Genomic DNA, 24,801 nt, shown 5'->3' with positions numbered 1-24,801 from the left:
CAACGATCCTGAGAGACAGGTATTTTTAGACTCATTTTACAGGTGAGGAAACTGAAACACAGGGTAAATGATTTCCCTAAGGTCACTGACTGGGTATAAGACAGGCTGGGATTCAAATTGCGGTCCCTCCCACTCTGGAGGAAATTGCTTGTTCCACACATCAAGCTAGTAGATTTCATTTTGGAAATGAGCTCAGATACTGGAAAATTTTTTTTCTTTGTGATTTTAGCTGGATTTGGGATCTTCTCACTTTTTAGAATGGTGATTCTCAAGCATAAGGGTTGCCACCCTGTATTATTATTTATTTCATTTGGCATCACTTCTAGTTTTCTTCTGAAAGTGCAGCTGGCAAATATTTAGTTTAGTAAGCTATTAAAATATATATACATATATATATATATAATCCCTCCCACCCATCCTCTACCTTGGAATTTGGGATCAGTGTTATAAATCGCTGTTGATCCTCTGAGTGGCCCCAAGTCAAGACCTGAATTACTCAATTAGTCTCTAAATAATAATCCATTATAATATATAATATAAATATGTTGTATATTTATCTTACAATACAAACAGCCTTCAAACATTCATTCAAGTCAAGAGAAATTTCCTGTTGCTATTGTTTTCAGTTGGGCTAATGAGAAATAAAAATACACCCTCTTAGAGTTAGTAATATGAAAACCAAAACTTTCAAAATCAGCTCAAATGCAACTCTTTGTATTGCACAACACACTTTGTTCAGGAACTGTTTTCTACAACTGTGTCCTCCTCCTTTCAGCTTTTTTAACACTGCTAGCACATCCTAGTCGTGTTATGTTAAGACTGGTGGCCATTTAAGGGGCAGACTTCCAGCTTGGCAATTTGTGTCTGCCCTGAGCTGTGACAAGAATTAAGATTTAGCTGTGATGCACTTTAATGGCAGAGGCTGTGGCTTATTCACTACTGATATACCCAAGAACATGGTATGTATTTGAGAAACGTTCACAGGAAGAGTTAATCAGTGAATCGCAGGTTATCCAGGTTCCCTTGGATTCACAGGGAGTATAAAACACCAGAGTCTGCTGAATGCAAGCCAGCCACCTGTGTCTAAAGTGTGACGCCCCACATTGAGGACCCAACTGGGCCTTCAAAGAATCTGAGAGCTGAAAGTCTAGGAGTCTCTGGAAGATATGTTGCAACACATACCCAGATGGCCCTGGTGACAGTAGAATTCTACTTCTTTGAAAAAGAAGGTATGCTGGCTCTGAGTGAAGAGTAACTTACATTCATTTAAGAACATAGCTCTCTAGAAAGTTTTGGAGGGAGATGTTAAGTTTTGGTTGACTTAGGAGCCATTTCGAGATTGTTGATAGAAACAGCTGTGTGTGATAGCTGTTGTGTGCATGGCAGGCTGGCTTTGGAACACACTCTGGTGCACATGAGTAATTCTGTGCCTTGAGCCTGTGCCACCAACATTTCAGTTAAGGGCTTTTAAGTCCTATCGTCTTCTCAGAACTTCTTTCTTTTTTTCCAAAACCACTGTAACTTTTGTGCTTTATGAAGCAGAAATCTGATTCAGTGTTCAGTCGTTTTCTGTTTCAGAACTGCACTTTTAGACCAGCTCCTGCAGATGCTAAAAGGCACAGAGACAGAAACGTGTGATGTGGCTGGCTGCTTCGTTCATCCCGCATCTTGGTGCACCGGGCGATAGAATTCTAGCAGGTGTTTGCGAGATCAGCAAAACAATTCTAGGTCATTTGAAGGATCTAGAAGTTCACAGGAGTCCAGTTTAGCTCTGTGTGACATTTTTATATTCACATACTATTAATTTTGTGACTACCCCTCACAAAAGTTACAGAGGGTCTTCTGTGCACAAAAAAATGGAATAAAGGATATAATTTAAAAGAGTCTAAAAGAAATTCTAAAACAAGATAAGAAATGCAGTAATGAAAGCCATTTTCTTCAAATTTATGTGGGTAAAAACTTACAATTATAGATCACAAAGATTAGTAAGGCATTAGCAAAAAAAGCTTGCATGTAGATATTGCAAATTTCTTCTTTAAAATATTTTGGTATCTGTTTTTCAATATAATTTTTTGTAATGCTATGTATTTTATATTATGTAACTTCAAACATTTTTCTGAGAAGGGATCCACAGCCTTCTCCAGTATGCCAGATGTGTCCATGTCGTGAAAATGGACAAGGACTCCTGCCCTAAAATCTACATTTTTGAAGCTCTCAAATGATATAAAATCTTATTTTTTTGAGAGTAGATTTGGAAATAATTAAAAGTCACAGGGAGTCAAATCTGGTAAATAAAATGAGTCATTCATTGAGTTGAGTCAACACAACAAAGAGGGAAAGGACAATAAAATAAAATCATATGCCTATTTCTTGAATTTAATAATTTAATTCTTTATCTAAATATGTATTTTAGGGACACTCTACTATGTGCAAGTTACTGAACTAGATTCTAGGGATATAGAGATAAAAAAATATATGATCTGCCTCTAGGACCTTATGGGGAAAGGAGGGTCTGAGGAGAGAGGAAGTGAGAGCTCCTAAGTAGCACAGGACTCTTATTTGTTAAGGTGTTCATTTTTAGAATAAAAATTCTGGTGCATTAAATTTTTTTGACTTTATTATTTTACTTTCTGCCAGCTGTAGAGCAAAAAGATTTCTAAAATCAGGGACTGTTTCTATTGATTTTGCCTTTTTTAACAAACAGTCCTTGCTTGTGCTTGAATCTTGGGAATGTTGTAATTAGATTTTATTGCTAAGAATTATATCCAAAGATTTACATCTGTTTTTGCAACTTGGATTTATTTTCTGTGAGTGCTATTGTAATGTAAGTTTGGACTGTCAGGCCACTCATAAAAATCTACTTATACCAGAATGTGCATTAATATAGGATCAACTATCTATTTTAAATACCATGCATCACAATGCTTTTCTGGATAAACACATTCAAAATTCTAATGCAGATGCCAATATTTTATAGTCCCTCTTCATGGGGTGCTCTTCCTGCCAGAGCTAAAACGAAAGCAGGAGAGGTTAGATTCCAGGAATTTAGCAACTTAATTCTCTGTGGCTGCAACAGACAAGCCCCTCTCTTTGTCAGAGATTCCCCTGAGGTCCCAAAGAACAAAGGCACAGGACATCTGGCCATCTGACCCAGGGTGCCTTTCCCACAGTGTTAAATCCTGCAGTGTGGATAGCTTCCAAACAAGTCACTTTATAATTAAGCAGTGTGGTTAATAAAACAAGAAAAACAAATAGATCGTTGGAATGAGAACAGAGTTCAGAAATGAAACCACATATTAAAAAAAAAAAATCTCGTAACAAACTAAAAGAAAATTTAGCATGATGTAGTTATGTCCCTAGGGGTAGGAAAGACCTTTAAAAAGGATACCAAAAACAAAAACAATAATGGACAAGAACGATCATCTTGATTATATCATATTTTGAGGAAAAGACATCACAAACAGTTCTAAAATAAAGAATAGACTATGAAAAAGCATTTGCAATTCAATAGCAGACAAAGGATTGGTTGGAATATAAAATAAACTCCTATGGGAACTTCCTCGGCAGTCCAAAGGTTAAGACTCTGCACTTCCACTGCAGAGGGTACAGGTTTGATCGCTGGTCGGGAAACTAAGATCCTGAAAACCGTGTGGTGTGGTCAAAAAAAAAAAAAAAAAATACTCCTATGAATATGTAAGAAAAGGTGAATGGACAAAGGATCTAAATAAACAGGCAATTCACAGAAGATCTAAAAATGCCCATTGTACCTATGAAATTATGCTCGTTTTCATTGGCTATTAGGGAAATGCAAATTAAAACAATAATAAGAAAATCCAACAACAAGAAAACGGTGGTAAGCACGTTTTACACTATGAGTGGAGCTATAAATTGATGCAGTTGTTTTGAAGAACAACCACGCATGCATACTAAAAATTGAAATAGGGAACCCTCGTACACTGGTGGTGGGACTGTAAATTGGTGCAGCTACTACAGAAAACAGTATGGAGGGTCCTTAAAAAACTAATAATAGAACTACCATATGATCCAGTAGCTCCATTCCTGGGTATATATATCCAGAAAAAACGAAAACACTTATTTGAAATGACACATGCACCCCAATGTTCATAGCAGTATTTTTTTACAATAGCCAAGACATGGAAGCAATGAGTTCCTATCAATAGATGACTGGATTAAGAAGATGTGGTAATACATACAAAAGATTGAGAAAGCATGTATATACATACTATATATATACACAAAAGAACAATTACCTGGGGGCCAAGGTGGTAGGGTGGAAGTAATCAAGGACTTCTAGTATTGTAATATTTAACTTTTTAAGAAGCAAATGTGTTCATGTATTACTTATTCAAGTAAAAACTAATAGTACAAAAAATGTTTCAAGTCACTGAGCTCAGAACAGGATAGCCTCTAGAGTGACAGTCATCTCTGATATAAAGTGGTACATATTATGTTTTGTTTTACATGAGCAATTAGAGGATGGCTGCAGAAAACATTTTTTTTTTTCCTTCTCTCCCCCTCTCCATTCTTTAGTTTCAGTTAACAGTCTGTCTCAATTAAGTTAGATTTCTGTTAATTGATCATTTAATCTTTAAGCATTATTATGACAAGCTTGGGAGTCCTTTAGTTATTCTTGGGAAATAATTTTATTCAAACTCCATAGGGGATATGTCTTGCTCTTTCCTCTTGTCATCAGGAAGCCATAATGCTTCGCCAGCACTAGCTTACCTTTTCCCTGATTTCTTTTGCCTTTGCTGTTTCGCTTCCTGCTATTTAACAGATGTACAGTGTGTGTGTTTTAACTGTTACTCCTTCATATATAATGGAGACTCTACTTGGAACTCATTGGAAAAGTGATTATGGGGTGGGGGTGGGGCCGAAGGTGACTGCTTATTCAGAACACTGAGAAGCCAAATGCAGGAACTCTACCAAGGTAATAAATGGAAAGGAAAGCCTGGGTTGTGTTCTTTCCATTTCAGAACTATCCTTATTTCCCAATGGCAAAGAGCAATTTAGCCCTTGCAAATTTATATGGATTGGCTCACACCAGCAATATATATGGGCTTCCCTGGTGGCTCAGATAATAAAGACTCTGCCTGCAATGCAGGAGACCCACGTTTGATCCCTGGGTTGGGAAGATCCCTTGGAGAAGGGAGTGGCAACCCACTCCAGTATTCTTGCCTGGAGAATTCCATAGACAGAGGAGCATGGCGGGCTACCATGGGGTCATAAACAGTTAGACATGACTGAGCGACTAACGTGCACACACAGCAACATATATACTAAAGAAAAACACAGGCAAGCATTAGTAGTTGGATTCAGATGGGTTTCAGACATGCTGTGATATGGTGTGAAGAGGAAGCTATGACACCGAAGGCAAGTGTCCTTGTTGAGGCATCTGCTCAAAAAAGCCAATAGGTCCAGTGCTGGTGTGAGACCAAGAGGAGTCTTCTCTGGGAGGTTGCTTTGCACAAAAAGGAACTACAGACTTTTCCAATATTAACCACATATTGTCTGGAAAGTGTTACAACTACCACTGTTAGAAAGATCTCTGTCTACTTTCATTCTCACCAACCAGCCAGGGGCCTCCCAGGGTGGGGAAAAATAGGGAACTGTCACTTTGCTAGGGGATGTTTAGCTCCACTGAGTTGGGGACAGAAAGTTGGATGTCTATAAGAGAAATTTAACTTTAGGGTGTAAATGACTGAATTTGCCCCCTTTCATTTAATAAGTCCCAGTGTGGGGTGGGGCTGAAGGAAGAAGCTGAAGGTGTAAGAAGTGGTTGGCAAGTTGCCCAAAGTCTAGAAGTTCTTCATCAGCTGACACAGACTGCAAGCCCCCAGGCTCCCTGCTTTCACACGAAGGGCACTTTCTCATCTCTGGTTCTCATTTTTAAAGCAGAAGTTTAAAACAGTGCAATATTCTCTCATGTGGGGTTTTGTTTTAAACTACTGAAGACAAGGGGTAGGTGGAAGCAGCATGTGACCACCAAGTCAGAGAGGTGTCCATCCTCAGACCCAGACTGTGAAGTGGGGACTTTTGATGCGCTCATTAATGCCAAGCCAGTTGGAAGGAGGCCTTTGATTCAAAGGCTCAAGGAAGACAAGAGGTGCAGCCCAGGAGAAATAAGAGGTAGGGGCCCAGTCCCTGGTAGGGGGCTCCCTCCCACTCTGTCTATAGCCAGCTGGTCTCCTTGAAAACAGAGTTATTTCACATTTTGGGGCATATACGTTTTCAATACTATCAGGCTTTCTTAAAGTTATCAGACATTCTTAGTAAAGTCAAATTAAGTTTACATTTAAAAATTCCATTAAAAATCAGATATTTAAATCCATTTTAAGAAGCTGGTTAAAGAAATTAACCTGGCTAATAAAAACCAGCCCTGTTTTTTTTTTGTTTTTTGTTTTTTTAATTTAAATAGATACAAGCCCCTCAGTGTCTCTGGGGCAGCTCTGCCTGGTCTGATCTACCTTCCCTCAGGAACTTTGTTGAGAGTGTTGCTCTGTCTTCTTGGACACCTGGCACAGGCTTGCCTTGCAACGTAAAGGAAACAGCAGTTGTGATCATTGGCATTAATAGTGTGGCTTCTGGATCAGGGAGCCTAGAGTTATTATCTATCTGTCATCTTCCACTCAAAGAGAGAGCATCAGCAGCCATCGAAATTTTTGGTTCTCGAGAAGACAGGAAAGAGCAATATTTATTTTTCAATGTCCAAAGGGAAATTACAAAATCTCAGTGGTAGATAAATGCTTAAATACTTAATGCAATAAATCCTACCCGATTAAAAGCTATCCGCAGTGGGATAAATTTCTGCCTGAGAATTAATAATAGAGACACAGGCTTCCCTCTCAGGGTAGAAACACAAATCTGCTCCATCTCCTCCTTGTACCTTTAAGAGAGGAAGCTCTGTGGTTCAGAAAACCCTTCTTCTACTCTAACCTGCACAATGTCCAACAATTTCTTGCAAGGGCAGGCTCACCTCATTGTCCTGGTGATTAATCTCATTGAGGTTTGACTGTTGCACCAGGACTGTTAGGAGCCTGTAAAGAAAAACAGAAGTGTCTTTAAAGAACAGAACCTGTATGAGAACATGACATTAGAAATACAATCTGCTGAAGGCCTCCAAATGACCAGACACCCTTTGCATTTACTAGGGGAGAGATCTATAGGAAAGAAGCCAGGGTGATTGGTAAGAAGGCCCAGGAAGGCAGGTAGGAGGAAGACCTCTGTCTCTTCTCTCCCTTCCTCCCTATCTTAGTGCTTCTGAAGAGTGAAAGGGAATGCAGAAAGCAAATCCTCAGGCTTACCTTATTCACCAGACCTGTATCCCTTTGGGTTCACTCTAAGAAGCAAAGTTGTCTAGTGCTTATTCTTTATTCGTTTTCCATAAACTTCAAGTGCTTTCAAATTGCTTCACCACTTGGAACCTGTGTCATACCTTCTAAATGTATAGGTTATACCTGGAGGCAGTCAGCATTTACAATTTTGCTTATTCTTTCTAAAACACAAAATATCTAAGCATGCAGTCGTAGTTATCAGTGTGAAACAACTGCTGATGATTCCCAAGTTCAAATTCTTATCCCACTTGGGCCACATACTTGGTTGACTGAGGTTAACACTCCATCTGTGGGAGAGAAGCAATTGAGTTTAGTACTTAGGATCCCAGACTCTGGAGCCAGACTGCCTGGGTTCACATTCCAGTTCTGACACTGACCAACTCTGTGACCACAGGCAAGTAACTTAACTTCTCTGTGCTTATGCATCCTCATCTGTAAAATGGGGGGAATGAAAGTGCCTACATTATAGCTCAGGGTGAGGATTAAATGAGTTAATATGCAGACAGCATTTTAGGCATGCCTGGAGCACAGTGTTTTTTCTAGAATTCTTAACCATGGAAGTTTTAGCCCAGGCTCCATCTCAGAATTCCCTGAGGAGATTTTTTAAAAACCACAAATACCTGGGTTGTATATTCAAGGTTTCTGACTCAGTAGGTCTGGAGAGAAGCCCGGCTTCTACTGTTTAAATAAACTGTTCAGGAAATTCTTGTAAACAATCAAATTTGGAAACTACTGAGGACGATGCTGAACGAATTAATCAATGAATATTCATTGTCATAGAATTGTGTCCCCGGCCCCCCAATTTATATGTTAAAGCTCTAACCTAGTGTGTGTGCATGCTCAGCTGCCTTAGTTGTATCCGACTCTTTGCGACCATATGGACTGTAGCCCACCAGGCTCCCCAGTCCATGGAATTCTCCAGGCAAGAATACTGGAGTGGGTTGCCATGCCCTACTCCAGGGGATCTTCCTGACCCAGGGATGGAACCTGAGTCTCTTGTGTCTATTGCATAGGCAGGCAGGTTCTTTACCACTAGTGCTACTTGGGAAGCCCCTCTAAGGCCCCCAGTGCTCTAAAATGTGACTGTATTTGGAGACAGAGCCTTTAAAGAGGTAGCTAAAATGGGGGCTTCCCCGGTGGCTCAGATGGTAAAGAATCCACCTGCAATGCAGGAGACCTGGCTTCAATCCTTGGTTCAGGAAGATCCTCTGCAGGAGAAAATGGGAATCCACTCCAGTACTCTCGCCTGGTGAATTCCATATAGTCCACGGGTTCAAAAGAGTCAGACACAGCTGGGCAACTAACACACACATATACACACATACATACAAGTTAAAATGAAGGATGATTCCAGTGGGCCCTAATCCCATTTGATTAGTGGTGGGCTTCCCTGGTGGCTTAGATGGTAAAGAATCTGCCTGCAATGCAAGAGACCCAGGTTTGATCCCTGGCTTGGGAGGATCCTCTGGAGAAGGGAATGGCCACCCACTCCAGTATTTTTGCCTGGAGAATCCTATGGACAGAGCAGCCTGGCAGGCTATAGTCCATAGGGTCCCAAAGAATTGGACATGACTGAGTGACTAACACTTTCACTTCACTTTTGCAGTGGAATGACCATTTGGAGAGACAGCAAGAGGATGGTAATTGAAAGCCAAGGAGAGAGTCTCAGAGGAAACCAAACCTATTGGCACTTTGATGTTGGACTACCAGTCTTCAGAGCTGTGAAAAAATAAATTTCTGTTGTTTAAGCCACCCAGCCTGTGGTACTTTGTTACGATCATCCCAACAGCAAACTAAACTCACCAAGACAATAAACTGTTGTCTATGTGGAAACAATTTAAAAATTCAGAAATTATTTTGGAAGAATTATTTGAAGAATAAAATGGCTTGTCTTTCTGCTGAATCAGATTTTCATTGTTGCTCAGCTTAGGTTACACCTAAGGTCCTAAGTATTAAATTGCTTAATACTGATCAGAGGGATTGATCATGCTGCATTCATTACAAAGAGTACTTAAATGGGGATAGACTTCTTCAGTGAGGGTGATATAAACAGGAAGCTTAAGTGGTGGTTGGCTTTTTTTCTTTTTTAATTTTTACAGTGTTGTGTTGGTTTCTGCTCTAAAACAATGTAAATCAGCCGTAATTATACATATATTCCCTCCCTTTTGAGTCTCCTTCCCTCCCCTCACCCACCCCTCTAGGTCATCACAGAGCAACGGACTGGGCTCCTTGTGTTAAATCTAGTCTTATCACTGTTTTGGGGGAGCCAGGACAATGCTGTGATTTAAATCTGGTTTCACCACTGTATGACCTTTCTGAGCTTCTGGTCCTCACTGCTGTAAAAAGGATAACAACAGTGATGGTGGTGGTGAGAGTTAAATAATGCAACAGGTGTAAAGTATACAGATTTTAAAGTATACAGATCCTAGTATACAGATTTTAAAGGAACAGTGGCTATGACTGAAAATAGCATATTTATTTTTATTATTTTTTTATGAGTGAATATATCTGTACCTTTATTATTATTTTTTTTTACTTTACTATATTGATAAAATAAATGTGCCATATCCTTTCTGAATTCTAGAATTCTTCCATCAGGTGGGAAGATGCCACAAAAATAATTGCATTATAGTTAACATTGTTTTTTATGTTTTCCTTTACAGCTTCTTTATGAGGGGAGGGTAACTGGTGATTATCTTTCTTTCTCTCTTTCTTTTTCTCTTTCTCTCTCCTCCTTTCTCCTCCCCTCCCCTGTTCTCTCTTCTCTTCCCTTCCTCTCTCTCTCTGTGTCTCATTGATGGCCCTGGTCTGATGTCTAGGGTACATCTGGTGTAAGTGCTGAGTGAAGGAGAGTGAGAAGGAGCAGGAGGTTAGTTGTGTCCAGTCTGGTTATCCTTGGCTGACCCTGAGCAGACTGAGATCATCTGCAGTGAGACAGCTTTTCTGGGGCTGCTCCAGAGCAGCGTGATCACACTGGGAGAAGTGAACTCTACCCAGATGGGAATGGGGGTGGGGAGATCAAGAACTCTTCTCACATCCTGGGTGAGCCTCCAAAGATCACGGGGTGAGCCCTATCCTGGATATTTCTGTTTGCCTCTCAGATCCAGCCTCTGCCCTGCAGATTCCTGCTTTGAAGGCTGACCTCCAACAATGTCATCATGCAGGTCTCCTGCCCTCTGACTTCCATTGGGTTTGGTCAGTGGGAGAACCTGCAGGAGGAAGGAGAGGAGCCACTTCCCTTTCTGACAAGGACTGTTTTTCCTCTACAAAAGGCCTGGGCTCCTGCCAGGTGGCCCCTCTCCTGCACTCCAATTACAACTACAACACAGTTTCCAGTAAGAGCTTCCTTCCTCACCTCTTGTGAGCTCAGGGTGAAACATTTTCCTGCGTTAGGAGGAGAGTGGGGTGGAGATTGTCACCATCTCTTGTTAGTTGATTTCAAATGTGTTACTCACTCAGTCGTGTCCAGCTCTTTGTGACCCCATGGACTGTAGCACTCCAGGTTCCTCTGTTCATGGAATTCTCCAGGCAAGAATACACCATTCGCTTCTCCAAGGGATCTTCCCAACCCAAAGATTGAACCCGGGTTTCCTGCATTGCAGGCAGATTCTTTATCATCTGAGTCACTAGGGAAGCCCTAATTTCAAATAGCCTTTCATTAAACTTTCTTAGTCATCCCTATTTCATGTTTTCCCTGTCATGACTCTGAGTGATATATGCAAATGTATTCCGCTTGCTTCCATTTGATTCCTAAGTCACTAAGACTCATCAATCTTAAAGCTGGTACAGATTTATAGATGAGTATTCTCTCTCTCTCTCTCCCATTTTATGAGAACAAATGACCCAGTGCACTATATTGCTTGCCAAGGCCAGCACACATTGCCTTGGTTATCCAGCTTGGACAGAACCCAGGTGTCTGGTTTCAGCCTGGTGCTTCTATACTGTTCCGTGGTTCAGAGGCAGTCTGCAAAACACTTGTCCCACATCTGTCTTAATGACCAGTGGGCTTGCAGACCTCTTAGTTTTGTTTTCTTAGTGCTCCTGTTATGTGCTAAGCTGACCCAGGAGTATTTATCCCATAACCCCCAAGTCCATCTATTACCACTAGCTAAAACTCTGTCCGTCTCTCAGATCTCCAGCCACAGCATCAGGCCCACCTCCTCCCAGCTGTCAGGACAGCAGACCCAGGTCCCAGCAGACAGGCAGAGTGGGGGTGACGAGAGCACAGAGGCTGGGGCCAGACTGCCTCTGTGAGATCCCCTGCTCCCTCACCAATCAGCCAGACCTTGGACTCGTTAGGAAACTCTCAGTGCGCACATTTTCCTACCTGCAAAATAAACATAACACCTCTTTTCTAAAGATCTGTTGTAACTGTAAATGAGTCAATGCCCATAAGGCTCTTAGAATGGACTTTATATACTATAATAAATTCTATATAATGATTGATTTCTTATTACAAAAAGGTCCTACCCCTTATATCTTGGGGTCCCCTGATTGCCATGAGGTGACTTGTTGGCCAGGGAGAGCTCAGTTAGAAGTATCCTGGAAAGAAGGGAGGCTTGTCTCCTGGAGCTTCTCTGTTTTGCTGGCCCCTTGGTCTCACAGTCCTAAAGCTGGCTCAGCCTGGGGATGACTGAGGAAAAGGGTCCCCAAGGCTGCCGTCTGCTCTTGTCCCGGAATCTGCCCAGTGGTGGGAGTAAGCTGCCATGAAATATCCACTGCAGATTAGGATGCATCATCTCGAAACTAGAGAGCAGGACCCCGAAGAAATGATTTCCTTCCTCCCTCTAGCTGCAATCAAGAGAATAAAAAGAGGCAGAGCTGCCGGCACTTTGGCAAGGAAAAAAAAAAAAAAAATCTGCTGGTAACCATGGAGACGATGAAAATGACTTTCAGAGAGCCCTGTGACTGCTTTCAGAGGAAATCGCTGCTTGCCTTCCAACTCTAGCATGCACAACATTGTACAAACAGAACTGCATGCTCTTTGCAGCTTTGTTAATGATCATGCCCCTTCTTTCACATCGGCGCCCTCTGAATGTCCTAGCCAAGGAAGCAAGAAGAGCCATGGGGAGCTGAAAGGGAGAAAATTCAGACCTGCTGAGGAGTGGAGTATTCAAAGCAGGAAGGGAACTCATGAGATGAAACTTGTGCTCCTTTGCTTTTGTCCATCCAGCGTGCCCTCGTGTTCTTAATGATAGGTCCTTCCTCCCTGCAGGAGCTTAGATTCCCCACTGAGCTATCGCTTGGCTAAGGCTGCACATTGACTGGTTGGTTTGCTAGCGAGTTGTTTCCATCAGAGAACCAAAATCTCTCTGGAGGCAAAGGGCTAATTGAAGTGTCCCCTTGGCTAGTTTACAAGCTGCTTCAGTTTGAGACTTCACCCTAAATACTCTCCAGCAAGCACCGAGTGGAAGGAGTGTGTGCTGTTTGGAAATCTAGGGGTGAGTAGATTTTAAAAGGAGTCTGAGTGCCTGAGTACAAGTTCACAATGTGGCCAGCACATATGCTTATGATTAGAGGGAAAATATACATGTATGTACACTGACAAAGGCAGAGAAGGGAGTTCCAGAGGAGCTAATGGTTGAGTTTAATGTCCACTGGGTTCTAAAATCTTGCAATGCTCTACGTCCCAAGGTTAAAACAAACGGGAGTGCTGTTCATACCCTGATGAATTCACCGGAAACGTGTGCTCCTGTCAGTGAGTACAGGACTGTGTGTACACGTACCTGTGTGGTTGTATTTTTTGTGGACCTGTGTGTGCTAAGGTGGAAAAGGCCAGGGTGAAGGCTGGTAAGTGGCGGTATCGGGGTTTCATTCTTTAGTGCTGATCAATTGCACCTTTTTATTTCTGTCTTTCATCATCATCAATATCCTCACTCTCATCATCATCGCTAACGCTCAGTGAACACTGACAGTTGATGCTGTTCAGTGCTTTCTCACATATTTTCTCGTTTACCTCTGCCTCCTTACCTAGGAGGTAAGTACTGTATTACTCCTACTTTCTAAAACAGGAAGCTGGACCTTAATATGTTAACTTGCCCAAGATAATCGTGTCTATAAGAGATGGAGCCAGATTCATCCTCAGCCAGTCTGACGCCTGGGCTGGCACTCCTGCCCACCCTTTACCTCCATCCAAAAAAAGGATTTTAGGTGGTTTTCAGATACATATAGTAAGACAAGATCACAAGAGGAAAGTAGGCAGAGAGAAAACGAGGGCAGGATAGAGCACACATAATTATGGTCCTATGTGCATGCCAGAGGTGAGACACAAATTGGGTTTTGAGTTTTCTAAATATATAAAGAGAGAAACCTGATCGTAAGTCACAGTGTCCACATAGTAAAAATAATTCATTGGAAGAAGCACAGGAATTCCTCCTTTAGTAGAACTTTTTCTTGTGTGGTTTTTCAGAAAAGATTGTTTTTGGACACAGAACAAAATATTTCCTGACAATCAGACAATAAGGAGTTCTGTAAGGCTGTTTCTTTTTTTGTTTTGACTACATGGTATGCAGAACTTCTTGGACCAAGGATTGAACCTGTGTCTCCTGCACTGGAAGAGCGGAATCTTATTTACTGGACTACCAGGGAAGTCCCATAAGACTATTTCGCATAAGGCCTCTCAGGGTAGACTGAGGGCTTAATGACAAAGTGTGGCCATTAAAATGAATTCAACAGGATCCACAGCAGTGGACTCCAGGAGCACGGCAGACCCGTTGGGCAGGTTAATTATCTTCACACAAGCATTAGGCAATTAGTTGTCTTCTTGATGCCTTAGTTTTCTCTGTAAAATGGGGATAGAAATATTACCTACCACATAGAGGTGTGGTAACGGAGAAGGCAATGGCACCCCACTCCAGTACTCTTGCCTGGAAATCCCATGGACGGAGGAGCCTGGTGGGCTGCAGTCCATGGGGTTGCTAAGAGTCGGACACGACTGAGTGACTTCCCTTTCACTTTTCACTTTCATGCATTGGAGAAGGAAATGGCAACCCACTCCAGTGTTCTTGCCTGGAGAATCCCAGGGACGGGGGAGCCTGGTAGGCTGCCATCTATGGGGTCGCACAGAGTCAGACATGACTGAAGCGACTTAGCAGCAGCAGCAGAGGTGTGGTAAAGGTTAGATGAGATAGCACATAGAAAGTCCTCAGAATTTTGCTCAGAACATGATAAATAATCAGTGTTGCTTGTCATCATCATGCTTGTTATAACTATAGACCTCTATGCTTCAATGGTCAGACAAGCTGGCCTAAAGTTGTATCCATTTAGAAAATTAAATAGTTGAACAGATTTATATGACTTAATGGAAGGTCACTCCCTTCTGCATTATTATTTTAGAATTAAAAAGTGCCTGTAAGGCAGACTAAGATTTTTTCTTAGAAAGTGATTCTGAGTTCAAACAGACACATAAATGGGCTATGTTCTTGGGCTATGTTCAAGCCCAAGTTCTTTGGCTTGGTTAGTGTTGCCTTGAAACATTTAAAGCAGATGTTATCAAACTCTTCCACAGCCATAAGATTTCTCAATAAAACAATGATAAAAGTATCTAGTTTTAAGCAATGTAATTCCATAAGAAATCCTTTCAATCAAGCTAGTTTTGAAATGTTCTCTAGGTAACAAAGTCAGCTGATTTGTTATATCGGTTGTACAAAACTAAAGGTTGGCCCTTGCCATCTTCCTCTACAAAGATTCAGTCCAAACTGCTGAAATTGCTGACTTAACCCCCTGAAAGGGGTTCAGGGTGGAGATCAGGAATGAGCCACCCCGTGCTCTGGGGAAAAAAAACTGGCAGAATAGGCCTGCATGGAGTTAGATATTTTCAGAAGAAGGTTTTATGAGCCCAATTCTTACATCTCTTCATATCTAGAAAAGCACTAAAATCTTTCAGGATAACAACTGCTTCTCGTGACTTGCAGTAACCTTCTACAAAAATACGTGGTTAATGTATGTACTCTCCCTTCACCAAAATCACATAGACACTGACCTTCCCTCTACCTCTTTGTAGTAGTTTCTCAGAGCTATCTGAAATGCTATCTCCTGGGCTATAGTCCTCATTTTGCCCCAAATAAAACTTAATTCACAACTCTTACATTGTATAATTTTCTTCTCTCAATAGTTGTTAAGGTTTAACCCAATTCATTTTTGGATAACATTTATCAGAAATGCTAATTTTGGTTTTGGAACATTTAATCTTACCCTTTGGGTTTTACTACTTACAGCAGCTAGCATTACCATAATTAAAGCAGATTTTATCTTCCAGAATCAGCAAACTGTCCATCTAGGACAATAAAACTATATCATTAGTACAAAGAAAATTTTATTTTTTTGGCTTCAGCTCTTCCAAAGGTGGTGACTGGGTCATTTGGGACAGTTTCATGAGAAGGGGAAACCACAGCTCTGTGTTCTCCCAATTACAGTGATGTAATGTAAGTCCTAGAGAGTCTAGAGTCATAATAAGAACTAGTCTGACAAATCCACAAAAGAGGAAGTATGCTTAGATTGTTTTTGAATATATTATTGCAGTGATTTCAGATGATAAGCCTACTCTATTGACCAAATTGAGGATTTTGATGCAAAGGCTTAGTTCACGCATCAGGTGCAATAATTTAATGGCAGAGCCAGCTTCACACCAAAATTCTTGTCCCCCTTTCTTGGATTGGAGTCATTGCCAGGATGTGGATTCTTTCTTGGTCAGGGACTATGTTCCCTAGTGCTCCTTCTGGCCGAATGACTCATCCTTATTAATGGAATGTGAGCAGAAGTGAACTGTGTCATTTACAGGCTGAGATTTTAAAGAAATAAGTGAGGCTTGTCTACTCTCCTCTTACCCTGTCTGCAGGCTGAACAAAAGGATTCTGTGATCCTAGGAAATAATGAAGCCACAAGCTGGCATCTCTGAATCATCTGTGGAGGGGAGCCACCTCCCCTGCTCCCAGTCCAGGAAACCTACATTGGAATAAACTTATATTATGTTAAAATGCTTTCACTTTTTACTTTCATGCATTGGAGAAGGAGATGGCAACCCACTCCAGTGTTCTTGCCTGGAGAATCCCAGGGATGGGGGAGCCTGGTTGACTTCCGTCTATGGGGTCGTACAGAGTCGGACACGACTGAGCGACTTAGCAGCAGCAGCAGCAAGGCTTCTATGGTGGCTCAGATGGTAAAGAATCTGCCTATAATGTAGGAGACCCAGGTTCAATCCCTGGGTCAGGAAGATCCCCCGGAGTAGGAAATGGCAACCCACTCCAGTATGCTTGCCTGGAGAATTCCATGGACAGAGGAGCCTGGTGGGCTACAGTCCATGGGGTCGCAAAGAATTGGACCCCATCTAGGATGGGGAACACATGTATACCTGTGGCGGATTCATTTTGATATTTGGCAAAACTAATACAATTATATAAAGTTAAAAAAAAAAAAAAGAATTGGACACAACTGAGCCACCAACACTTTCCCTTTCCCTTTCCCTGGTGGTCTAGCGGTTAAGAATCCACCTGCCAAAGCAGGGGACATGGGTTCGATCTCTGGTCCAGGAACATTCCACATATCGCAGAGCAACTAAGCCCATGAGCCACAACTACTGAGCCTATACCTTAGAGCTTATCCTCCGAAACAAGAGGAACCACTATGATAACAAGCCCTGAACCGCAACTAGAGTGTAGTCCCTGCTCACCTCAACTAGAGAAAGTTAATGTGCAACAATAGAGACCCAGCACAGCCAAAAAAAAAAAAAAAATATATATATATATATATACACTGAAGACTTGGGTTTTATTTTTTACAACAGCTATGATTACCATAACTAAAGCAGGTGTTCATTTTCCAAAATTAGTTATGTAGATTTTGAAATGACTGCTCTGAGTGAGATAGGTAAAAGGCACCTAAGTGGAGTAAATCAATGCAGAGTAGTCTTTAAAATGATGGCTCAGATGGTAAAGAATCTGCTTGCAATGCAGGAGACCTGGGGTTCGATCCCTGCTTGGGAAATATCCCCTGGAGAAGGGAATGGCTACACAATCCAGTATTCTTGCCTGAAAAATCCCATTGACAGAGGAGCCTGGCAGTCTACAGTCCATGGGGTTGCAGATGTGATTAACACACACACTCTTGGGAAAACAGTTTTTTTGTGACTAAATATTTTTGTGGGTTGTCTGGAAAAGTCATTCTTTTTTCATCAAAAGGTAGTCATCTTTTTCTGATGTCCACAGATTGTTAGCTCTGGCCTTGCTGTTTCTTCTCTAAACTTCCTTGTTTTGTTGGGCTTTGAGTAAATCTTAGTTTTTTATTATTGCTGGATATGATCCAATGATAATAAGAGGCAAGACTTGGTTGGGAATAGTCCTGGAATTTCCCAAGTCCTCTTACTTTAGTGTAAACCAGACTGAAATGAAGAAACCCTATCACCTCTCAACCTGGAAGGGGCCTTGGTCTCCTCAACCCCCACAGGCTTCAATTTACTTCTGGACACAGGGTGTGGAGGAGACAGCAGAAGGCAGCCCCTGCGATGCTGGCCTACTGCCTAGCTCTGGGATATGAAATTCCTGTCAGAGGTCTGCTCTGTCAGCAAAGGTTCAGGAACTGCCTGGAGTGTTGCTGATTCCATACTGGGAAACTTTGTTATCAAGCTGCTAGGAGGGGCTTTTGAAAGATTGGGGATCCAGGCCACTCAGTACAGAGGACTGTCCGGCAAAGCTTTTTCCTTTGTTGCACAATCATCTTACAAGAAAGTAACTATGTGAGGACTTTCCTTTGCATGGCCTCCAGGATCACACACTCCTGGTTTTCCTGCTAACCCACTGGTTCCCCCCTGCCCTCTCAGCCTCCTTTGCTGGATCTTTGCCTCCTTCCAGCTGTTGACTTAAAAAAATGCACAACATGAGACTTGTGAATTAAGTTTTATTTGGGGGCCAAATGAGGACTGCAGCTGGGGAGAACTCAGGTAGCTCTGAGAAACTACTCCAGAAAAGAAGCGGGGAAGGTCAGCGTATATACAAGATTTTGGGGAGGGGGGAATATATGCAGTCCAGTGCTCATTTTTCCAGAAGGTTTATTCCAGTCTCATGAAGCTTTTGCTAGTCACAAGGAGCGAGCAGTCATCGCCATGGAGGATTTTAGTGCTTTTCTAGATATGAGAAGATATAAGAACTGGGCTCATAACATTGGCTCCTGAAAATATCTAACCATCTGAAGACCTGTTCTGCCAGTTTTCCCCTGAGCACAACATGTCTCATTTCTGCTCTGGACTCCTGAACTCCTTTCCTGGTTGTGGGGAGGTAAGGGGTGGGTGGGAGAGGGGTGGGGTTGGGATTTGAAAATCAGCAGCTATAGCAGCACATGATTTAATCTTTATAGAGGTAGATGTGTGCTCAGTTACTCAGTCATGTCCAACTCTTTGTGACCCCATGGATTGTAGCCCACCAGGCTCCTCTGTCCATGGAATTTTCTAGGCAAGAATACTGAAGCGAGTTGCCATTTCCTACTCCAGGGGATATTCCTGACCTAAGGATAAAACCCTCATCTTTTGCATCTCCTACATTGGCAGGTGGATTCTTTATCACTAGTGCCAGTTGGGAAATACCCAGAGATAGATGGCAAGTGCCAGTGACAAGTGCCAATTTGTAGCTGACACCGCCCTTAAATGTTGGCATGACTCTGAGTTCAGGCAGTAATGTTCTCTTACCTTGTTTGATTTCCGTCATAGCCCTCATCACTACTTGAAATTATACTATTTATTTGTTTGCTAGTGTGTCACTTAACTCCTTCACCCAAAAGTAAGATCTGTGAAGTCAGAGCCACTGTCTTGCTCAAGTGGGAATCTAGGGCCTAGAGCAATGCTTGGTCCATAATAATCACTCTAAGCATGCAATAAATATTCAATTAATCATTGGCTGACTGAGTGAATGAATATACAAATTCAGATGGTGACACATAGCATTTCTTATTAAATCAGAGACTAGGAGAAAAGGGTTTTATCGAAGTCAAATTGAGAGTGATATTAGAGTTGAGATTATTCCAGGCTATTTTGATTCACTGAGATGTGGTCCTGTGTGCTGCAAATGCCAAAGAAATGGATAGATTTTGTTTTTATTTGCTACAAGGGTTGGATTAGGTGAGCCTCTAATCCAACTTGGATGCATCCCGGTTTGAATGTCGCGTGAACCTGGCTACAGACGTACCTCACGTCGGGCTCAGCGGTGGCGGCGTGCAGTGGCAGACGGCCATTTTTATCTGGGATATTGTGCTTGGCACCATTTCTGAGTAGACTCACACAGCCTTCCAGCCATCCCTGGAAGAGCAAAAGCAATGTTATATAACACAATCCCGCATGACATAGTAACAGAGTCCAACAAACTTTCTCCAGTTTTCTTTCCCTCTCTTCTTTTGGTTTGGCTAAAAACATATTCTATTTGACCTGAAGTGGTTGGTTAAGGCCCATACCTCCCATTCAGACAGCAGAGGACTGAAGGTCTTGAGATGTGGATTCTTGAGTTTTCTGGAGGACATCTGGGGCAGATGGACCCTAGAGTCTTCTGCCTCTGTCTCCCCAATTCTAGGGCCACTCGCTGAGATTCATTCCCCTTTTATACTCAGTTTCCAGAGCCAAAGGTGGCAAGTGATGAGGATGATTAGTCAACTCTAGACCCTTTTGGGCTTAACTTCAAATCATGCTAATTCCAAAACTGGATGCCATTGTCCGATTTCAAAACTGGGCTCCTACGTCATTATTTAATTTAATGTATTTATTTTTGGCTTCCCTGGGTCTCTGTTGCTGCACAAGGGCTTCTCTAGTTGCAGCGAGTGGGGCTACTCTCTAGCTACAGTGTGCAGGCTTCTCAGTGAGGTGGCTTCTCTTGCTGTGGAGCATGGGGTCCAGAGTGGGAGGGCTTCAGCAGTGGTGGAGCTTGGACTCAGCAGTTGTGGTGCATGGGCTTAGTTGCCCATCAGCACGTGGAATCTTCCCACACCAGGGATTGAATCTGTGTCCCCTGATTTGGCAGGAGGATTCTTAACCACTGGACCACCACAGAAGTCCCTAAGTCTTTATGTCCCAGACTTCACTCTATGCCTCAGTTCACCTACATCTGAAATATGGCCCTTCATCCTCTTTTGCGAGTTCTCTTTCTAGAAACCCCAAAGATAATATCTTTGTTACTCTAGTCAGTCTCTTTTCTGATCCCTAGGATTCTAAACTGAGCTCTACTCCAACGGCTGGGGCCCTGTCAGCCACTGACTGCCCTTTCTGCTCTCGAATATGGATCTATTACCAGCACCCTCTTATGTGTTCCCAATGTTGTTTTATCCACCTCTGAATTCCCCAAGACCTCTCCTGTGAACTCTCTGTTGCCTACAAATTCACCGGATTGAGACCTGATATTGCCACATCTTGATGCTTGACTCCTCCTTGGTTAGCACTTAAAATTGGGTCATTTCTCCACTCTCCCTCTGATTTCAAAGGGAAAATATAACTGCAGGCTAGTCCTTCCTTTCTGTTCATTAATACTTTAAGTAACTGTCCCAACCCTGCTGATAACTGAGCTTGGCTCACATGCCAAGGAGACTACCTCCAACATTCATCCAGAATCACTTGGGTTTCCCACCTAATTATAAATACGTTTATAAGTAAATTCAGTTATGATTATGAATAATAATATAATAAAACTCTATTTCTTTCCCTGCTTTATTCCATTCTTGTATAGTTAAGCTTCAAGATTACCCAGTAACAAGAGAAAGATTACTGAATATTTTCCCTTGCAATACTGGTAGTAATAAAAATGTTACTAAATGCATGGAAAAGAAAGAAAGCTAATGATAAGACCTTTCAGTTCTGAAAAGTCTAGAAAAAAAAACTTTCAACAAAACACAGTAAAATTCATAGGTTCTAAGATTGAATATGGCTTTGTAGAGCTGACCAATAATATCTGAGTGTTAAATAGAGGCAAATAGTTTTCAGTCTTGAGTCATAGTTTACTAAGATATTAAATCTGGTTTTAATTCCTAATGCCTAAATCATCAAGTTCTCTGATTAAAAGGAAAAATATGAGCAGGAGACCAAAAGAAAAGCATACTGGACAAATTTCAGGGTTGCCAAATTTTAGAGTTGCCAAAGTTTTATAGCTTTTGAAAAACAAATCTTCTGATGGAGGAGGATTTTAAGCATTTTTATCATTTTGCAACAGTCCGTGGAACTATGTATGTGGTTTTCTTTTTTTCTTCCTCAGAAAAGAAATCAGAGAACTATTGACTACATCTGAATCTCACAGTCATTATTTAGAACCAAAAAACTGGGTTTTGTACTACTATGTGCTGGGTGACTGCATGTGGTTCTCCTTCAGTTGTGACCAACTTAGGGTATTATTTTTACTACATTTTACAAATGAGGAAAGAGGTGTAAAGAGGTGAATAAATTTGCCTAGGACTACACCTCTATGGTAAGTTTATTTGTATATTGAGTTTGACTCTGTGACTGAGACAATTTCTGAATGTTCCCTTTGTCAAATTTCTCTTTAATACTTTAATTCAAACATTGCCAGAGAGAGTGGCGGGCTTCACAGTGTAATCGCTAAGACGCTGTCTATTCTCACCTCCAGGGAAACTCAGAAGAGCCAGTGAGGGGCCCTGCCTTGGGCTTCCAACAGAGGTGGTGTCAACAGTAGAGGGTAATGCCATGCTGTCATGCATGCATACTTTCCTATGCAACCCTGTAGAATGCGTTCCCAGAAAGAGTAGTATGCAACGGTGGCAACTCACTAAGCTCACTGCTAACCTCACCGTGATCTAGAGAACTTCTTCCCTGTCTCTTAAGTGGCTATCTAGCCCAAGAAATGTGAAATTTTGAATTTTAGAAGACGTGTGCCTTGATTTCAGTGTATTCTGTTTGCTTGTTGTCGTTGTTTAGTTGCTTAGTCACGTCTGACTCTTTTGCAACCCCATGGACTATAGCCTGTCACCCGTCAGGCTCCTCTGTCCATGGGATTCTCTAGGCAAGAATACTGGAGTGGGTTGCCATTTGCTTCTCCAGGGGATCTTCCCTACCCATGGATCAATCCTGCATCTCCTGCATTGACAGGCGGATTTTTTTTTTTTTTTTTTTTTTTATCACTGAGCCACCAGGGAAGCTCCTAGAGGCTTATTAGGAAGATCCAAAATGACTTAAATCCATGTTACCAATTCTAAGTGATTATATAAATGCTGGAGATGATTAAGGCAAAATTTCTTAACTTCTATTTCTATTGACCAGCTGCACAAATTGAAGATCACTCTTCTGCAAGTGGGGGCCCCGTAACAACACATCTAGTCCACCCCACTCCTTCACACCCGCCACAGATACAGTTGGTACCAGGTAGGTTGCCAGGCAGAGACTCGTGCGGCCATAAGCGTCCTGTGTGTTAATATTGGCTCCCATCTTCAACAGCAGCTTCACTGTGTCCACTTGACGTCCAGAAACCGCATGCATTAAGGGTGTACATCCTGGAATGAGACATTTCAACAGCTTTTAAAAATGTTTGGCTTGTGAAATTTATAAGTCAACTTTATTTGCCTGTTCATTTATTATGCTCTTTGCAGATGAACTACCCTCAACACAAATTCAGCTGTTGAGTTGAAGAGAGATGATGATTCTTGCTGCATTTATATTGGGTTGGCCAAAAGTTTTTTTTTTTTTTTTTTCTATAAGCCGTCTCTAGTAGTGCTTACTTGTTTCTAACTTCATTCTAAACAAATTGTTTGGTTGTACTGTGATAGCTGTCACATCAGTGTGCATTTAAAAAAAATTATCAAAATTGGTGAATTTTTGTAGCTATTTTAATATTGAAGATGGAAGAAAAAAACATTTTCAGCATATTATGCTTTATTATTTCAACAAAGATAAAAGCTCAACTGAAACTCAAAAAAAGATTTGTGCAGTGTATGGGAAAGGTGCTGTGACTGATCAAACATGTCAAAAGTATTTTGTGAAGTTTCATGCTGGAGATTTCTTGCTGTATGATGTTCCACAGTTGGGTAGACCAGTTGAAGCTGATAACGATCAAACCAAGACATTAACTGAGAACTATCAACATTATACCACACAGAAGGTAGCTGATATATCAAAATATCCAAATCAAGTATGGAAAATCATTTGCACCTGCTTGGTTATGTTAATCACTTTGATGTTTGGATTCCACATAAGTTAAGCAAAAAAACTCTTTTGACCATATTTCTGCATGTGATTCTCTACTTAAACATAACAAAAACATTTTGTTTTTGAAGCAAATTGTGATGGGTAATGACAAGTGGATTCTGTACAATAATGTGGGAACATAAAAGATTATGGGACAAGTGAAATGAACCACCACCAACCACACCACAGGCCAGTCTTCATCCAAAGAAGGTGACATGTATATGGTGGGATAGGAAGGACGTCCTCTATTATGAGCTCCTGGAAAAACCAAACAATTAATTCCAACTAATGCTCCCAGGGTTTCCCTGGTGGCTCAGATGGTAAAGTGTCTGCCTGCAATATGGGAGATCTGGGTTTGATCCCTGGGTCGGCAAGATCTCCTGGAGAAGGAAATGGCAACCCACTCCAGTACTCTTGCCTGGAAAATTCCATGGACTGAGGAGCCTGGTAGGCTACAGTCCATGGGGTTGCAAAGAGTTGGACATGATTGAGTGACTTGACTTTCACTTTCTATTGCTCTCCAATAGACCGACTGAAAACAGCACTTGATGAAAAGTGTCTGGAATTAGTCAGCAGAAAATACATAAGAGAGTTTTTATTTAAAAACTGAAGGAACTTTTTAGCCAGCCTAATATAAATTATGTATTTTTAGACCCTATTAAATCTTTTGTAATCTTGCTGTAATTGCTTGATTAAAACATTTTGTGCAGATGATAAAGTTTGTTTATTACTACCTTGGGAATCAGCATAATTTGGGACATAACAGGCAGGGTTAAGCCTGAGTTGGTTTGAACAATGCAGAATCTGGAAGTATCTTTAGAAAGCAATGCCAACTAGGCAGACAGGTACAGCACACACTTATTGGAGGTGATTAGTGATACAAAATCACTGCAGATGGTGACTGAAGTCACGAAATTAAAAGATGCTCACTCCTTGGAAGAAAAGTTATGATGAACTTAGGCAGCATATTAAAAAGCAGAGACATTACTTCTCCAACAAAGGTCCGTCTAGTCAAAGACAAGGTTTTTCCAGTGGTCATGTATGGATGAGAGAGTTGGACTATAAAGAAAGCTGAGCACCGAAGAATTGATGCCTTTGAACTGTGGTGTTGGAGAAGACTCTTGAGCATCCCTTGGATGAAAGGAGATCCAACCAGTCCATTCTAAAGGAGATCAGTCCTGGGTGTTCATTGGAAGGACTGATACTGAAGCTGAAACTCCAAAGCTTTGGCCACCTGATGCAAAGAACTGACTTATTTGAAAATACTCTGATGCTGGGAAAGATTGAGGGCAG

General features: G+C 41.5%; 1 protein-coding gene and 1 long non-coding RNA gene across 7 annotated transcripts in view; one reads left to right on the top strand and one right to left on the bottom strand.

Annotated features, from left to right (window-relative positions):
* The window catches only part of ANKRD55 (ankyrin repeat domain 55), a 113,209-nt gene that overhangs the window by 46,562 nt on the left and 41,846 nt on the right, over positions 1-24,801 (bottom strand). For all 6 annotated transcript variants that reach the window (XM_027520275.1, XM_027520274.1, XM_027520279.1 and 3 more), the window contains exons 4-6: positions 22,687-22,817; positions 19,526-19,635; positions 6,998-7,058 (exon numbers count right to left, since the gene is read on the bottom strand). In XM_027520275.1, the coding sequence (XP_027376076.1) occupies positions 6,998-7,058; positions 19,526-19,635; positions 22,687-22,817 (302 nt within the window). The remainder of the gene's footprint in view (positions 1-6,997; positions 7,059-19,525; positions 19,636-22,686; positions 22,818-24,801) is intronic.
* Positions 5,875-9,258, top strand: LOC113879026. Its single transcript, XR_003507180.1, has 2 exons — positions 5,875-6,150; positions 8,962-9,258. It is a non-coding gene; the product is annotated as an uncharacterized LOC113879026 (long non-coding RNA).

This window comes from Bos indicus x Bos taurus, chromosome 20 (assembly GCF_003369695.1).
Source record: "Bos indicus x Bos taurus breed Angus x Brahman F1 hybrid chromosome 20, Bos_hybrid_MaternalHap_v2.0, whole genome shotgun sequence".
NCBI lineage: Eukaryota > Metazoa > Chordata > Mammalia > Artiodactyla > Bovidae > Bos > Bos indicus x Bos taurus.
Note: the sequence above shows the minus strand (reverse complement) of the source record. Positions and strands in the feature narration are given on the sequence as shown.